General features: G+C 46.1%; 1 protein-coding gene across 5 annotated transcripts in view; it reads right to left on the bottom strand.

Moving 5' to 3' along the window:
* Window positions 1-18210, bottom strand: part of SLC8A1 (solute carrier family 8 member A1) — a 145310-nt gene that overhangs the window by 101468 nt on the left and 25632 nt on the right. For all 5 annotated transcript variants that reach the window (XM_082048767.1, XM_082048771.1, XM_082048769.1 and 2 more), the window contains one exon: window positions 9348-11183. In XM_082048767.1, the coding sequence (XP_081904893.1) occupies window positions 9348-11146 (1799 nt within the window). In that variant the 5' untranslated portion in view covers window positions 11147-11183. The remainder of the gene's footprint in view (window positions 1-9347; window positions 11184-18210) is intronic.

The following is an 18210-nucleotide window of genomic DNA, read 5'->3' as shown; positions in this document are numbered from 1 at the left end:
TGGTTTGTTCTGGACCCAGCAATAAACTTTGTCCTTCTTGTATCTCAGCCAGCAAGACAACAGCTTTGTCACCTGGTGACTGTGCATCTGGCCGCTGGGACAAGGCTCTCCTCAGGGCATACTGCGCCTGTGATTAATTTACAGCCACATCCCATGACCCCAAAATAGCCCAGTGTGTGACTACTGCACACCGGTGTTGTAACAAGAGCAAATAACCAGAGGAATCACTGTCGTGTTTTAACCCCAGCTAGCAATCACAACCACAATAGCCACTTGTTCAATCTCCGCCCCAGCCCCTCCAAACAGGAGAGAGAATTGAAAAGGAAGGAAGAAACTTGTGGATTGAGATAAACACAGTTTAACATATAACAAAACAATACTAATATACCACTACTACTACTAAAAAGATGTATTAAATAGAAAATAGAATATGCAATAAAAGATACTCAATTCAGTTCCTCACAAACTCCATCTGCACCGAGCAGCCAGTCCTGGGAAGAGAATAAGCACCCTGGTCCCAAACAACCCATCCTGAAGAGAAAAGAGAGAAAAAGGCAGAAAGGCCCAGAGGTCTCTGCAAAATGGCAGGATGTGAAAAGGCTGAACTAAAAGAAACTCACAAATGGAACTCCACTGAAACAGAGCAGAACCAGAACGGTCTCCATCTCCCTCTTGCTAGCCAGAAACCTGACTCCCTTAAATATAAAGCATGATGCTAATTACATGGAATATTCTCACTGATCAGCCTGGATGTCAGTCAAGGTCTGCCCCATCCATGCCCCAGTTCCTAACAGCCTCACACCGGCAGGCAGAGAGCTGAGAAAGACTTTGGTTCTCAGACAACAACTAAGGTAAGAGCAAGCTCTTACATTCTCTTTGTTCCAACTCAAAGACACTGGAAAGTTACTTGAAGAAAAACATAAATTCTGTCCCGAGGTGTTATCTTCTTGCTCTCAAACTAAATCCAAACAATGACCACGCTAGCTACAAAAAACTGAAGTTGCTAACTGCATGAAGGAAATTAACTCACTTTCAGTCAAACCAGCACAATTGCACAAGCACTTCAAACAGCAAAGAGACTTCCTGACAACAATGCTATAAGATGTAAAACACCACTAGAAAAAAAAAAAGGTAGTATCTGCACACTGGACTCTACTCAGTCCATCTCCATCCCTGTCCTCAGCTATTTGAGAGCAGAGGACCTTCCCCTTCAACAGGCTTTGCTCTGGAGGAGCAGGCATAAGCAATCAGCTCCATCATTCTGCTTCTAGCACTCAGTTCCCAGAGATCCAGTCTGTGCCCCTGTTCTTCATTATTGCTCTGTTTCTATTGCCAGACACATTTTATTGTTACTTTGATTGTGTAGGAAGGAGTCCAGACACTATGGAAATGGAACCATATAGGGACTGGACAGAGGAGGCACATGCTGGTCACCCTCTTACTTGCACAGCAGTGGGAATATTTTCTCTCTTACACTAAGATATTTTTAAAACAGAGAATGCTGTTATTATTTGTTGTCACCCAGGATCCAGCATTACCATTCTTGGAAATCAGTGCAATGCATCCAATGTCAGTGTCAGAAACATTATTAGTGGAGTTTTTGATATCTCCCAAGATGTCCTCAAACTAAATGGCATTTATGACTTGGAGAGGGCTGATCTCGACTCCAACCATGCCTGAGCCTACAAAGCAGAGAACATACCCACTAGTACCCCTGCAGCTAAGCCATGTATCCAGCCATCACAAACACTGTGACTGTGAAAGACTTTTAATCAAAGCTCCTCATCTTAAGAGTACTGTAGCAATACAGGTGGTTTAGCAATACCAGATGGTGAAGCTGGTATACCAGAAGCTAACACAGTTATTCTATGGTGCTGGAGAACAGGGCAAGGAGAAGAGACAAGGGATAGTATACGTGTCTTACCCCTTGCATGGCAGTGATGTGCATGTCCTTGCTAGTGAACATGCAGTTTTGTCCCTGATGTGAGCGAAGCCAGTAGGGACATACACAAGGCAGATTCGGACATGGAAGACTATGCATCACCTCTGGTACGCCTGCCTGCCAAAAGCAGAGCTCCATCACATACCCCTGCCAGCCGAGAGCTGGACGACAGCACTCCATCTGCCTGCAACACACCGGATGATGCTTTTGAGCTTAGCCTCTCCCCCTGGGGAGAGTCTGTTTCTGACTTAGCCAGTTGTCTGCCAGGTCCAGCTTCTCCTTTTTGTTTGGCTTTGGATGACAGCAGATGTTTCTCTGCCCATCTGCACAGATGCTTGGATGCCAGCTGTGGTCAGCTGTCTGCTTTTTGTTCTGTCACTCTTGTTTGAAGCCCACAAATGCAGCCCTGCTGCTGGAAGAAAACTACTGAGCACTATACACTGATATCAAACCTGAAGGCAAAGTATCAGAGGAAAGAAGCCTTTTCCCAAGGCAGATGCACAACTCAAACTCAGCACTTCCATCAGGGTCCTGGGTATGAACTATTTACCTCTCCCTGCTCAAGGATTTGCTAGAGTAAAGGATCCCATGTGCACAGGAGGGAGAGAGACAGATCCCTGCTCTGCTGACAAGGCCTGCATATCACAGCTGGTGTTAATGGTGCTGCTGGCAGTGCTCAAGAACATGCCAGGGAAATAACAGAGCCTTCAAAAGGGGGACAGGACTTCTCCTACCCCCTCTCTCAACTCCCTAGCAAGGACCTGCAGAGCAGCGCTTCACTCCGAGTAACTCTTAACCACACCAACAAGCTTTGCTAGGGTTGATGCTTTAATTTCTTAAAACAAGCCCAGATCCTCTGTTTTATAAATGACTACAATGCATTTAATAGGTAGCCTTTTCATAAAGGAGCAGAGCGGATGTGTGCACAGGCCCTGATGAAGCTAATAACTGCCTCTCAATGGCTTTCAGAGAGTTATTACATATTTAAGATCCAAGCTCCCTTAATCAACCACAGAGATGCAGCTGGCAGCAGTAAATTGCCAACAACAGCTCATTACAAATAAGGAAACATTGGTTTTTCAAGGACAAAAACTGTGTCAGTTCTTCAGCAAGAGCTAACCATTCTTGTTCTCACCCTTCTCCCCAGTCATGTGTTGGCTCAACTTGCTTCATCCAATAACAACCTCACTGGCTAATCCCCTCCACAGCAGACATCATCAAATCAAGTTCCTAGATTTCATGACTTATTTGGGCAAACAGCACAGACTGCATCCTGTGCTTACCCTCCCCAAGCAAGCTACAGACAGGACTTGTCCTACAACACCATGATGACATAGCCCTTGGCTTTAGCCTGGGGAAGAGAGGACCAAATCAGGCCATAAGACACTTAGAGACACAATTGTGAGTATGTGCTTTGCAGGCTTGAGAGCTGATGTGAGACTTGGGAAGGATTTCTTCAGCCTATACGTACACATCATGTCTGTGTGCACAGGACAACAGCAAGCACCTGCAGGCTCTTGGTTGCAGGAGAAATGGGAAGGTCTATGAACATCACATGGCCTTATTTCCTTGCTGTCTCCTAAGCCCCCCTCCCATGAGGGTTGTCCAGTGCAACCGAGACAAGAGCACAGCAGTTTAAGAAAGATGCACATGGCTGGGAGATATTAAGGTTAACATTTTAGGAGTGTTTGGGAAAGACTAAACATAGTGCAAAATCAGAGGATAAAAAGAGAAGCTAGCTCACCCTGTTATATCTGTACCTTCTCCCCTGAAAAGGGGATGCCCAATTTTTGGTCTTCAAGACCCAAAGGAATTATATGTTTCAGTCCCATGGAACTTCTCCCCAAAGCTCCTCTGGAAAGCAAAACAGGCCCCTATGCCATGCCCCAGCCTCATGTGACACGTGTGTCCAACTCCTTGCTATGGGCCATGGCCAAGGCCACCTCCCATGAGATGGACCCAGGGCACTGAGTGCTCCTGCCACAGGCTCAAGACCTAGGTCCTGGTGGCCATATTTGAACTGCCTGGAAGTTTCACTGGGCCAGCTGAGACTGTGAGTGGTGAGGGGAAAACATGCTCTAAAACCCAAGCTGGGCACAGGAAGCAGGCTGAATAAGAGTTTAATCTCTGTTTGGTCTGTTTTGATATCTCACACTGTGCCTCCAGACACTAATCCTATACAAGCCGGGGGTTGTAAGGGAGGGAATGCACACTGACCCACATGAAGTGGGACAGACAAAGGAAGAGATAATATATTCAATGATGAAACATGAAAAAGGGAATGTTTGCTTGCTTCACCTTCAGCCTGATTTACGGTGGTCTCTCTGCTGCATCAGAAAACTCTCTGCTCTTCAGCTGCATCCTACTGCAAGGCTGACCATGATGGAGGTTTCATATTTTTCTCCGAAGCTGCAGGCCACAGATGCAAAACTGAGCTACAGAGGTCCCAGGGCTGAGTCAGGATTTTATTTTTGCTGTTTCTTCAGAAATACTTCACCCAACTTCTTTTGGAAAAGGAAAGAGGAACTTAAAAAAGCAGTACCACTTGGTTCCCCACTGCCACAATCTATACTTATTGACATTTTCAAAGAGCTCTTGGGAGGGAGGCTATGTCGTCTCTGGGGACACTTTCCCTAAAAATCAGAGGATTTAGTTGATGTTTGTGTCACTTAGTATTTGGCTCCTAGATTTATGCTTCCAGAGAAATGGCAAACCTGGCTTGGACAAGTCAAATTCAGTGAGCCAAGAGTGTCTCTTCCTAAACCTGCAGCAGATACCTTTTATAAAAATAGATAAACTATATATTATGAACAGCAAGATCTATTGACATAAGATTCTTCATGCACTTAGAGGTGTAACTGCATAGGTGAAATACCAGTTTCATTGGTTATCTGTATAATTGTGTGTATCTGGAATGCAGATTGTAATAGATCTCTAATTGCAATGTTATCTCTGGAAAAAAGACTACTTTTTGAACATGAAAGAACACAGTTTTCATACAGATTTACTGTCACGTCTGGAAGAGGTGCCCCTCCTGATATTTTCAGACAGTAAGGAGAAGAGATCCCACCAGCTGGGGAAGGATTGCTTCCTCCTCTAAGATTGGAGGCTGGGCCTCTTTTGAATTATTTGGCATTTGGTCAGAAGATAAAAATACACGGACTGTATGAAGGAGTGGCCTCTTTTATGATCACAATATCTGCAGTAGATGGCTGGGCAGGAAAAGCCTGCAACTACTTATCTTCTCCATGTTCTCATCAAGAAAGCTTTAATCATCAATGGAGATGCAAGACAAAGTTGGAGTCATCTTGTTGAGGATGGCTCCAGAGGGAAGGCTCTCTCTTACACTTTAAATCATAGCACTTTGCCCTACACTGACAGCTCAGAAACCCAGGTACCTGTCTAACATCACTAAGACTGGCCTTGCTGAGACCCAAGTCAGACACCTTTAGCTTTCCCACACAGCTTGGAACAATCTGTCATGCACATCGAGATAATCCCTTTGCAAAACACATTAAAATGCCTTTTCTTTCACTTGGCAACATGCACCCATTGAACACACAAGCTGTGCTTCAAGAGCAAGGAGCAGAAAAGCATCACTCCAAGAAGCTACCAGGCAGTGCTGGGTTAAAATGTTACATAGGAGGACCAACATCTTCTCTGTTATACATCTTTTTTGGTAGCATCGGAATGAGATCTTTGTTTAAATGCACAGGAGTGGCATGGCTTCAGCAGTTACACAGCTATTTTGTGCACTCTGGGAAAGGGGACATCAACAAATTGCAAAATGGGAAAGTCTCTCTGGACACTGCAAACAAACAACATGTTACATAATTGAGCCTTTTGGGAACCAGAGGAAGTCTCCAGAAGATCAGGGCCCTCCCAGCACTTTCTAATTTTTCTGGGACTTACCAACAAGCCAGACCTCTAATAATAGATGCTTGTACACAGTTTTCTTTCATCCTTGTGTCCCCCTGCACTGCTCTACCTTTGTTGGTAGTGCCCCAGAAGAACACATCTTACTCGATTTTATCAAGCTGATTTATACAGCCTAGAATAGCAGAGCTGAAGAGGCACTGAAGACCTTTAGAAAGGGCAGCAAAACCATCTCATGGCCATCAGAGCATGGGAAAAACTGAAGTTTTAGAACTTTATTGAATCAAAACATGCTGGGGAATTGTACCATTCTACACAGCTGTGATTTAGCTGAAGCACAGCAATAACACAGCAAACAGGCTTTAGCTCTGCAACCCACATTTTGCACTAGCACATCTTCTTTGTTCCCATTAGAGCAAACTCTTCCAAGAGAAGATGCCCATAAGCAGCATCCTGAGCTTCAGGAGCATACAGCCTTTGTGCTGCAGGGCTGCCCTAAACTTGTGCCCAGGCAAACACAGGCCTGCAGAAATCTTTTGCAAGTCAGATTGTAGCATCCAACACCTGAACATGGACTGTAGCAGCTACGTTTTAGATGAATACCTACTGCCTTTCAAGCATGTGAACAGATTGCAATTTGTACAACCTATTCATCTCTGTCCCTGAAAAATAGGGTACATATATGTCCTCTCCCGCCTGAATGGAGCAAGCCCCTTGGTTAACACATAGTCCTGTAGTTGCCACCTCCTCCCACCCCATTTCCCAAGCCCTCATCTGTACTAGGCTGCAAACTCCTGAGGTGATGCTTAGAATAATGGAATCATTTTGGCTGGAAAAGACATTTAAGATCATAGAGTCCAATGTAAACATTGTTAAGTCCACCTCTAAAACATAAAATCGTAGAATAATTTTGATTGGAAGAGACCCTCAAGATCATTGAGTCCAACCATAACCTAACTCTAGCACTAAATCATGTCCCTAAGAACCTCATCTATGTGTCTTTTAAACACCTCCAGGGATGGTGACTCCAACACTTCCCTGGGCAGCCTGTTCCAGTGCCTGACAACCCTTTCCATGAAGAATTTTTTCTTAATATCCAATCTAAACTTCCCCTGGTGCAACTTGAGGCCATTTTCCCTTGTCCTATCACTTGCTGCTTGGGAAAAGAGACCAACACCCTCCATGCTACAACCTCCTTTCAGGTAGCTGTTGAGAATAAGGTCTCCCCTCAGCCTCCTTTTCTCCAGGCTAAACAGCCCCAGGTTCCTCAGCTGCTCCCCACCAGACTTGTGGTCTAGAACCTTCACCAGCTTCATTGCCCTTCTCTGAACTCACTCCAGCACTGAAATTTCTTTCTTGTAGTGAGGGGCCCAAAACTGCACACATGATACCAGGAATCCTGCCGAGTATGGGAGGATGATCACTGCCCTGGTCCTACTGGCCGCACTATTCCAATGTATACATACTTCCCACATACTGTCCCTTCCTGCGACTCCAAGGAGAGAGAGTTTAAAGGCAATAGAGCTATGATAGCAATGCCCTGGCATCTCCACAGAAAAAAAAAAACATACTCAGGCTTCTAAGAAAGCTGTTCTCCTCCATTTTTTGCTTGTTGTGTGCATACTGACAGCCAGTAAGAAAAGGCAGAAGGAGGCTTGCTGTGGGGAGGGTGCACCAGCATGCCCTGGGAGGCTGGGCAGCAACTCTCACAGGATGTTGTCAGCCCATTTCCAGCACACCCCTTGTTTCTAGGCTGTTGGCAAAAGTCAGCAGTAGAGAGTTTAGTGGAGGACAGGCCACCAGCACGGAGAGTAGGGACAGCACAGTGGGCCCCGGCACAACACTGAGGAGATGGCAGTGCCATCCTACTGTGAAACCCCACCTCACAGGCTAAGCTCCAACAGGCAGTGCAGACGCAGGTGACATTATCTGTCTTTGATGAAGGACAGCACAGACATCCTGGGCATAGTGGTGGATCCAAGACAAGGTGGGGGGGGCAAGCCCCTCTGAGCACAGTCACAGAGCCTGCAGCCATTTGTTTGGCCTGCTAAGTAAACATGTCACATCCCAGGGGAACTGAGATTAAACATCACATTCTTCCTGCCAGAAGCCCAGTTTTGCTAGTGCTAAGCGACCTGGTTAAAAATAGCCTTTGGGGGATATCCTTATAGCCCAGTTCATTGCATCTTGCAGACAACTCCATGCTTCTCCCACAATGGGCAAATAAATAAATAAATAAATAAATAAATAAATGAAGTAACTGCTTTCCTCTCTACTAAAGTTGTCATTCAGGAGCCAGGAGCAATGGCATAACGTGTGCTCTTGACCCTTGTGTGAGGAACATTCATGTTCTGGTCTCCAGACTGCTGGAGCTGTGAAGTTCTTGCTCAGTTTTTCCTGAGAAGTCGAAACCCCAACTGTGGGTTTCCCCATTCACCTCATTCTCCCTGTGCACAGAGAGCAGATACAAGTAACAGGCAGAACAAAAGGTCCACTCTTGGCACTCATCATGGGTCTGTCTCAACTCTTAAGAGACCAGTTGTATGATACACAACACCTAAGCTAACATTCAGCTCTCCCGTGACACAGCAGTGCCATTTATCAGGGAATTCTCCAAGTTCTACGCAGCAGCTTTTTGCTACAGACTATGCTATTAACAAGGACTGATCTACAGTCACAGACTTCACTGTAGGAAGAGCCTGAGGCTGGAACAACACAACTCCCAAAGCTTGCTTCTCCCAGAGCCTCAACTGGTCAAGGAAATGTCTTCATGACATACCCAAGGATTTTCTACTGGGCTATTTTATATTCTCCACATAACGTAACAAACAAGGCTACAGCACTGATTTTTTTTCTACCATCCATCCAGCAACATTCAGGACCAGCCTCCAACAGCCTTAAGCCTCTTTGTTTTTTTATTTGCAAGCAGTCAAATGTGGCTACAGTTGCATCCTAAACGTGACACTTCTCTGCATGACGAAACTTTTTCAGGACATGCATTGTACAATGACACAGGACTGTAGCCTTCAGAAGAGGAGGAGGTGAAGTGACCTTCACCAAAGCCCCAAACAGAGCACGGGTGGAAGAGTCTGTGGCCCAGTCCTGGATGATCTGACTCAACAGGCAAGGGGAAGTAGGTACCACAATTCATACACTCATTTTAGGCCCTTCACAAAACAGGTCCTTATGACTGGGTGGTAACAGCCAGCTCATTTTTGTTCACTCCTCCACTGTAAACCTGAGGCTAGAGAGATCTGTGCGACACATGGATAGGGTGTGGGAGGCTGGGCTCACAAACCAGTCCCACTTCCTGCTGCTGGAAGGGTGGAGTGCCCCTGAGCACGCATCACTCTCTGGTCTGTTGGCAAGGCAGGGACACAGCATTTCAGGCTCCACAAAGTACATAAGGCCATTTGTGACTTACTGCAATGTGCTGACACCCAACACCTCCAGTGCAGCTCTGGGAGCCATGTGCATTTAATTTCAGGAGAAATGGAGACTGTAAGTAACAAATAAAACCTTCACTTACACTATCTCATCATTCTGGAACTCCAGCTCCCCGCAGGTGTCTTCAAAGTCCTCTCCTCCACCTTTGGCTGAGCCTTCAATGGTTTTGTAGGGCACAATAACATTTCCTCGTGCACCAGAGGTTCTCAACACTTTCACTTCCATGGTCCCTACACTTTCACTGACGTGTGTTACGGGTTCCTCAAAGGTGAAGATGCCAGCGTGGTCATCGTCAAAGATGGTGACAGTGGCAGTAGATGGTGATCCCAGGCAGGCAAGTGTTGAGACACGACTGGCTTCAAGAATGCCCTCATCTGAGGCCTCAGTGCTCACGCGGACATTGCTGAGATGGACCAGGAAATTCTCATCCTCCTCAAATATGTCATCATCGATTATGCCAACACGGATTTCCTTCTGGGTTTCTCCAGGCTTGAAGACCACTGTCCCTTCAGTGAACTCATAGTCAGAGCCAGCATTGGCTGTCCCATCCTCTGTCCGGAAGTCAACATATACCGTGTTGGTCAAGTCTCCTCCACGGCGAATGATGGTCAGGGCGACAGTGCCACAGTTTTCCAGACACTGGTAGGTACCCTGCTCAAAGTAGAGCTTACTGATGGGATCATTTTCTGCCACATCACTGTTGACCTCATGCATGCTGACAGCTTTGCGGGCCTGGTCTGCAGCATGTCTCTTCAAGATGTTGCCAGCTCCCGTCATGAGCCGAGTAGCCTGAATGCGGTAAAAGGCCCTGCTCTTCTGTTGCTGGCTCAGGACCTGGTAGTTGGCCAGCTCTATAAGCTGTTCAATTTCCTTGTCGGGATGCTTTTGTTTCAGCTCCTTCAGGATCCGAGCCATTTCCCTCCTGGCTTCCTCATCATCCTGGTCTTTCTCATCCACCTCTAACACCAGTGTTCCATCCAAAAAGTTCTCCACATGAGAATTAGCAACCTTTCCATCCATCTCAATATCAGCCTTGGAGGAGGGCCGGTCACCCTCGTGCTCAATGATCATGCCTCTCTGCTTGCCAGCTCGATATTTCTTGTAGACGTACTTGTAAAATAAAAGCCTCCTGTCAGCTATCCAGGCAAACACCACACAGATGGGGAAGAAGAAGAAGGTGAGCAAGCCTTCCCAAACCTCCACAATCCCAGGAGAAGATACAGATAAAATAATGTAAAGCCAAGTGTAGGCAAAGATGCTCCATGCGGCTGTAACAAAAAACACTCGCAGGTGCTTGATCTTCCTTATCTCTCCATCTGGAACAACGTAAACACAGATCGCAATGATGACAAACATGTTAAATGCAGCACTCCCCACAATTGTGCTTGGCCCCAAGTCCCCCGCCGTGAAACCATGGCCACACACTTCGATAACAGACAGAAGGATCTCAGGGGCAGATGAGCCCAAGGCCATCAGTGTGAGGTTAGAAACGGTCTCATTCCAGATCCTCACTGTGGTTTTGCTGGTCTCACCATTGGGCTTCTTGATGGTTATTTCCCGCTCTTGGGATGTGATGACTTCGATGGAGGACATGAAGCGGTCAGCTATGATAGATACTCCCAGGAACATGTACACCATTGCTACAAAATACACGGTTGCCCGAGCGATTTTGTCACCGAATGAGGGGTCTTGGGGTTCCCATATTGGTAAAATCACACCCTTTTTGCAGATGTATGAGCCAGTGCACTCCTCGGTGTCATTCACAGGCAATTCGCTGGGGCTTTCCGCATGTATGCCATCTGCATGGAAGAGCAACACCAGCACAACACTCAGGAGTTGGAAGCTCACTGGGAAGGTAGGTGGGTGAGTTGCTCGTGACATGGCCGCTTCCACCAAGCGAGCTCCAAATGTCCTCAACCTGCAGAGATGAAAGGAAACATACATTAAGTGAAGCCAACTAGGGATAACAAGATTTTCTTCTGCACCCTGTTTATTTTCTATCTTTCCCAAACATATAATCAAGCTACCCTGTTACTCAAGAAGACCCATCTTATGAGCCCATTTGTGTTATAATTACTGCAGTGTTCCATGTACAAATTATCCAGCTCAGTTATCTGAAGGATGGATTTGGATGCTAACAGTAGGCTAGCATCTACCCCCTTTAGTTACCATGATTTTTAATGCCACTTTATTTCTCTTTGCTGAAAGCCTATTAGTTCAATTGCATTTTCTGGTTTCTCATCTAATTAAAGCCCATCATTCTGCTTCACAACTGGCAGACGTGTTTCCCATTTCAAAATTACAGAGCACCCACTCACCGGAGTTCAGGCTAAGAGCAGGACAGGACAGGGAAATCTACTAACCCCTCATAATTAAAAAAGATAGATAGATAGATAGATAGATAGATAGATAGATAGATAGATAGATAGATAGATAGATATACTTGCTGCTTTTAATCACTGTGAACTCTGTATTTCACAGACTTTTCTTGCTCACAGTCCTCTCAAGCACCTACTCCACATCAGATATCTGCACAAAGTGATGTCAAGCCTTGGCAAAACCTTATTCTTTACAGTAACTTGATCATAAGGTGCACCAGTAGGGCAGTCTTTAATTAATGATTTTGGAGCCATTCCTTCCACAGCGCATCACTTTGCACCTTCCCAAAACTGGAAAGAACTTCATATGCAGCCAAGCATGGCTCTCTCGGCATGCTTCGAGAGGAAACCTGTGCCTGTGCTCTTTTCCCACTAGGTCAGTTTTGACGGCTTCCCCTTCAAGAGCCTTTCTCACTCCATTTACATCCGTCATCAGGCATGACAGCAGTACTTGCCCTTGTCCTGCCTTGGAATTTTCCAGCAGTGTAGAAGAGCTGTTAAAGAAGTTTGCAGTTAGTTAACAGTGCATAAAACGACAGAACAGATGCCTCTACGTACATAGAGATGCTCAGTGCAAAAATCTGAGCATGCTCAGTGTGACATTCTCAATTTTACTAGGCAATAAAAGCCAGAGTCCTAGTTATTAAAGCTATATTTTCTCCTCAAGGAGAGCCTTTGCTATACTATGTTTCTCCATTCCCAGTTGATTTAATCACATGGTACTTAAAAATGTTTCAATGAAGAGAGGAAAATGAGTATGTCAATACTTTTGCTGGAGAATACAAAAGGCTAAATTGGTTTTGCTCATAAAAAATCCACATCCCAGAAAGAAAAAAAAAAAAAGCTCGGCCATGAAAGGTTTCAACTCCTAAGAGAAGGATAGTATTCCCAGGCCAATATCAGAGATGGGACACAAGCAGGAGATTCACTTAATACCTCTCAAAGTCCAGCCTCTGCAACGCCAGGAAGGTCTCACCCTACCATGTGCCATCTGCTTGGTCTTGAGCAAACACCACACCAGGTCTGGCATCTGCACAGCTGCCTGTACTTGGGGACACACATCAGCCAATCCACACTAAGGCTGCATCGAGTGACAGCATCCCAGGTGTCAGCTGGGGCTGGTCATAGCCAGCATGACCCAAGCAGGATGGCTAAGCACACCTTCCCTCTTCCTCCTGCAAGAGAGCTTGTTCCATAGCACAGCTGGGAACCAGGCTGGCTCTCCAGCCACACAGCAGGCTACACATGCTGCATTTCTGACTACAAAAGTACAGCCAGGTGGGTGTTCCTGTGAAGACGAATTTATCTTCCTAAAAAGGCACACACTAAAACCTCCTTGAAGAAAAGCACCTGGTCACCACCACCCATCTCCTTATTCCCCATGATGCAGAAATCACCCTTCCTCATCAGGGCAGGAGCACATTACACAGAGTCAAGGCTGCATGCAAGTGAAGAACTGGCTGAAGAAAGCAATGGGTACCATCCTGTGCCCATGTTACAGGATCTACTCCACAAAGAGACATCATAATGATGGATCAAAGCCCTCTCCTCCATTTATTTAAGTATGCTGTAGTGGGATTATTGGGCTGGAAGGATAATACTGAGACTTTATCGAGACAGTTTTATATAAATGGCATTTTCTTACCAGGAATTGTTGGTCTGCCTCTGCCATCCTCCCAATTTGCTAATTAAGAAAGGAGGAGCAGGAAGTAAGCAAGTCGGAGAGCTAGGTGATAAGAACAGATAAGATAAACAATAAAAAGTAATTCTCCTGTATGGAGACAGACTTAAAAGAAAGGACACCTTTGTGCTGGAAATCCTGCTAATGCTACCAAAAGTTCTTACTGCTCAATCCAGAAGCCCTGAACATTGCTCCTCCTGATCACAGTTGCTGGGTACCCTCTGCTTCCCAAAATGCAGGTTGTAGCCACCACCACTTAGAAAGTAAAAAATTGAAAACATAGTGTTGGTAAACAAGAGTACCTTGTTGCAGGCCACTTGCTGGACAGCTGATTTGAAACAGATGCACATTCATGGGTACTAAAGTTTAGCCTAAGCACGAATTAGTCAGCCAACATCTGTACTCCTGTGTTTCACACTGCTCTAAACCAAATCTTGGAGACATTTGATAAAGGAGCTGTCAAAACACAGGCTGACTTGGTATGTACTCTGTTTATCCCAGATAGCTTCTAAGTGTAGTTTTTTTAAATATGTAGGCTTCAAAAAGTTTAGTTTGGGCATTAAATATTACTAAGCTGCATGGTTCTTCCCCCTCTTCTTCTAAAGAGTAGTAGTTTCAACAGAAAACTCAAGAATATCCACCTGCCCTTGTTCAGTTAATTTTCTCCCTGTGGCAAGTCATATCCTTGCACATGTACAATTATTCAGAGCAATCAGGCATTGTGAAATCCCCTTGGCAAGAAGAGGAAACAGATGGTTCTAGAGAAAATATTATGCTTTGGGTCACTGATTTAGGTCGTAAAGAATAGGAGAGTCCCATCACACTTTGGACCCGTTCTATAGTCTTAAAAGGATTCAAGCACTGGAAGCCCCAGCCAGAAAAAAAGACACCCACAAAATCAGATTAATAAGTCAGTTAAACTTTGTTACCATGTTCTTCCCTTTAGAACATCCTAATATAAGTTGGGTTTGGTTTGTTAGTTTGTGGTGATTTGTTGGTTTGTTTATTTGTTTTTAATCAAGTCCCATATTATGTTAAACAGGAGGAAAAAAGGCCTAGAGGCTTGCATCTGAGCAATCCAGCTTTCTGGCCTTCCCATCCAGCTCTCAAGGTACAAACATTATTTTTTGCTCAGACAGCAGGAGATAAGAGTCATGGAACTTTTCTGGAGAGTTCAGATGGATGAGGAAAGACTGGAGCTTTGGAAGAAAAACGCACCAGCCTTGGCAATGTACCAGAACCTTTCTTTGATGACAGCAGTATCCCCCATCTCTACGTTGGATCTTCTCTAGCATTTTGTGGTGCAGTCATCAAGAAATAGTCACATACCCTCACCAGCTTTTCTACCTGAACCAGTTCACATTGAGTGTTATTAACACCAGACTTGGGAATTATGGAGAGCTAGAAAATGCTTGGCCATAACATTCTGGTTACACACACACAATCAGAGCCTGACACCCAAAATATCTTCGTGAAGCAGCTGCTATAAAATTAGCAGATTTTCTTTATTTGTACAATACAAAATAAACAGCTTGGTCCCCAGAGACCCTTTTACTCGGCGTTTGCATAGGGTCTCGGCACATGGTCCGCACACTACTGCAGGCAGAGTGGTAAGAATATTCCCAGACAAATCATTCATATTTTTCTCTAATGAGAAGCAAGGCTACCAGAATGCCAGCCCTCCCTCCAAACCCAACTTTGTTAGCTTTTCATTAAGGTGTCTGAATTGCATTTCCCATCCTGGCCATCAACAATAAAAGCAAATGCAGTAGGAGTTTCACAGCATGCGAGGTCAGTAGCCCCGACAAACCTTTCCTGCTGCGGTGTTCATGGCCTGGCCTCACTCCCTCAGCACCTCTTGAGTCAGACTGATCACAGCAGTGCTGGGCAGAGGCACAAGCTTGGTGCTGGCCATACATGTGTGGTGAGGAGCCCCAAATCACCACCCCAGGCCAGCACAACCCTGCCCATAAGCACTACCCCATGCCTAGGGGCAGCACCCGGAGCTCTCTTTATCACGGAGAGAGTGAATCTGTCCTTGGGCTCCGTGGAACTCGCTGCCTGAGAGCTTTCAGGTGGAGCTGGATCTAACCAGGAGAGCCAGGTCCCACTCGGGCTCTCCTGAAGTGGCAGCTGTGCCCCTTCCCTTTGCGGACAAGCTCCCCCGGGGCACTACCTGTTGGTTTTGCACAGTCATGAAGTAAGCCTGCAAGAGTCCTTGTGCTCCCTTCTAGACAGGCTCAGTTTAGAAGCACGTACCAACCAACAGACTCTGGCCCAGCCTTTATTCCAGCCCTTAGTGTTGTGAAACACCAGGAGGGCAGTTGCTGCCCACAGCAGGGCTAGGAGGGCTGCAGAGATATTTGCCTCTCTGCTGGACATGGGAGCTCTAGCTTTCACTAATCTGTAGGATAGAGCTGCTGCTGCCAGCTCGTGCTGCAGCACTCCAGTTTAGGAGCTGCCAGATGGGGAGAAAACTGCTTTTTAGACTCGACTCTGACCTTTCCCTGGCAGCAATGCTCTATCAGGCTGACTGGTTGCTGCATACGAAGTGAGCCTGAAAGCTGCTCTGCGTTTCAGCAAAGCACAGCTTTTTCTTTGCAGCAGCCTCCCAAAAGTCCCATCTCCATTTGGGCACTTCGCCCTTGAAATATCCACTGTAAGACTCGTCCTGTTATTTTCCTACAGCTTTGTATCACACACAGGTTTACAACCATCTGCAACAAGCTAGTGCCACCATAATTTTTCAGAGTAGGGAAAAAACCCTGCTAGTGTGGACACTTTCATTACAGAAGAAGGACTGGGCAAGGAAGAAAAGGGCCTGGGCTCACCAAGAATGAGTCGCCACACAAAGACAGAGAGTGAGGCTTTCCACGGTGAATTTTTCCCAGTATTCGAATGAAAACGCTCTGCAACACAGAGCAGCTGTAACACAGCAGCATTCACACCATTACAGTCACCACTACCTGACAGTTCCTACTTCACTGTGCCATCAGCTTCATAATAAACATTATTACTGTGAATTTACTGCCAGCTTGTGTGGGAGAAGGTGTCCCCACAGTTGTGTCACTGTGTATAGAAGGTGGGAGCAGCACCCTCCCCCCGACAGGGTGACTGGTCACTTGCTGGGGGGCAGTAAGAAGTTTGCTCTTCACGGGAGAGTGGGTGCATTTTGGCATGCTGTGGGGACACAAACAGGAGCATGTTGCAACACCATGGGGATTCCCATACAGCTGTTCCCCACCCCATAGTCAGAGCTAGACAGAAAGGAGCTTTTCCTACTGAGAGTGTGCTGCTGCAGGGTGGTGGGAAGGCAGCTCAAAACCCCCTTTGCTGGTGTAAGACGCAGGATAAAGATTATCACTCTTCAGCCAGAGGACCCATAAACTTTGGCAAAAAAGCAGCTAGTTGCTACTGCAAGGCACAGCCAACCTGCAAGCTAGAGGAACAGAAAGCAAGCCAGCTACCCACTGCTCTGCCAAGTGTCCCTGGTGAAAAGACAACAGTCCCCAAAAAGGCTCCAAGTGAAAGGACAGGGTTTCAAAGCCAACAAGTGCCACCCCCCAGCAAAAATGACTATTTCAAGTTATGCGCCCTGTGCTCCTACCCCAAGATCAGACCTCATCTCCAAGTCATCACACCCCTTTCCCACTTTCTCTTGCAGTAGAGCCTACTGAAAGCAACATCCAGCCTTATCTGGGCAAAGTGCTGCATACCTCACCACTACAGACGGGACTCATACCCATTGCTCTCTCTCCAGAGGGCTAGAAAACCTCTCTACCTCCTCCTGACCCTTCCTGCCTGTGCTGAAGCCTCTACACCTGTGCCTCATTGAAAGCAGCAATCTGCTTCCCAGAAAGGCAGCTCGAGCAAAACCCATGCAGGGAAAAGACAAGACTGCAAGAAAAAAAAAAAAAAAAGAAAAAGCACAAACAAATTGTCTGGTCTCTGACCATCAATTAGTAAATCAGCCAAGAGCTTAGGTCCAGCTTCCTACAGCCAAGGGACATAAAACGGATGCCAATTGCATCCAACTGCAACGTATGGGGCGGTTGGAGATTTGTCTAGGCAGCCACAGACTCCCCTGGCTTCATGTCTGGTCTTGATGCTGACCAGCTTTGGTAAAAAGTAGCTCCTGCCAGCTGTGGTTTTTACCCATCAAAGCAGGAAAAGGACTCTACCACCATGCTGGCTGTACATCCGGACCCATGGAGGAAAGTCGCTATGTCCAAACACCATGTTGCCGCTCAGGGCTGCACAGTGTGATGGCACTTTAAACACAGCTTAGAAAAACCTTGGCTCACAGCCCTGCTCTGGATCTGCCCAGCTCCTTCTCCCTTCCGCCCAGTTCTGCCACTCCAAAACAGGCACAGCCTGTTGGCATCTCCTGTCATGACCCTCCAGATCTCGACATTAGGAAAATGATTTCCAGGCCATCAGAATCCTGATTGCATCAGTACAAAAAAATATCAAAACCTTTCCAAATATAGTCAGAGACACAGGCCCTCCGTGAAACCAATCAGTAAAACACACATCAGGCCACCCTGTTTTCTGTAAAGGACATTAAAAAGTTAGAACAATTATCAGTCAGCAACTGATTTTTCCAAGTACCCTATCTCTTCGATAAAGCATCCAATAGCCTCCCACAATCTCCGCAGCAACTTTCCAAAATAAACAGACAAATAGAGAAAATAAAACAACCCTGACATAAAATTTCAGCCAGATTGGATGAATTTGGTGGCAGCTTGTAGAGACTGAGCTTGCATGTGTGTGTCAGGGAGATTCCAGCCTTGTTTTTTAGCACATGAAGGCCAAGTGGCAAATCGGCCCTTTCCCCCATGATTGAAGATCTCAGAAAGGAAAATGCCAGGAAATGAGAAGCAAGG

Source organism: Streptopelia decaocto (genome assembly GCF_964273445.1).
Source record: "Streptopelia decaocto genome assembly, chromosome: 3".
Lineage (NCBI taxonomy): Eukaryota > Metazoa > Chordata > Aves > Columbiformes > Columbidae > Streptopelia > Streptopelia decaocto.
Note: the sequence above shows the minus strand (reverse complement) of the source record. Positions and strands in the feature narration are given on the sequence as shown.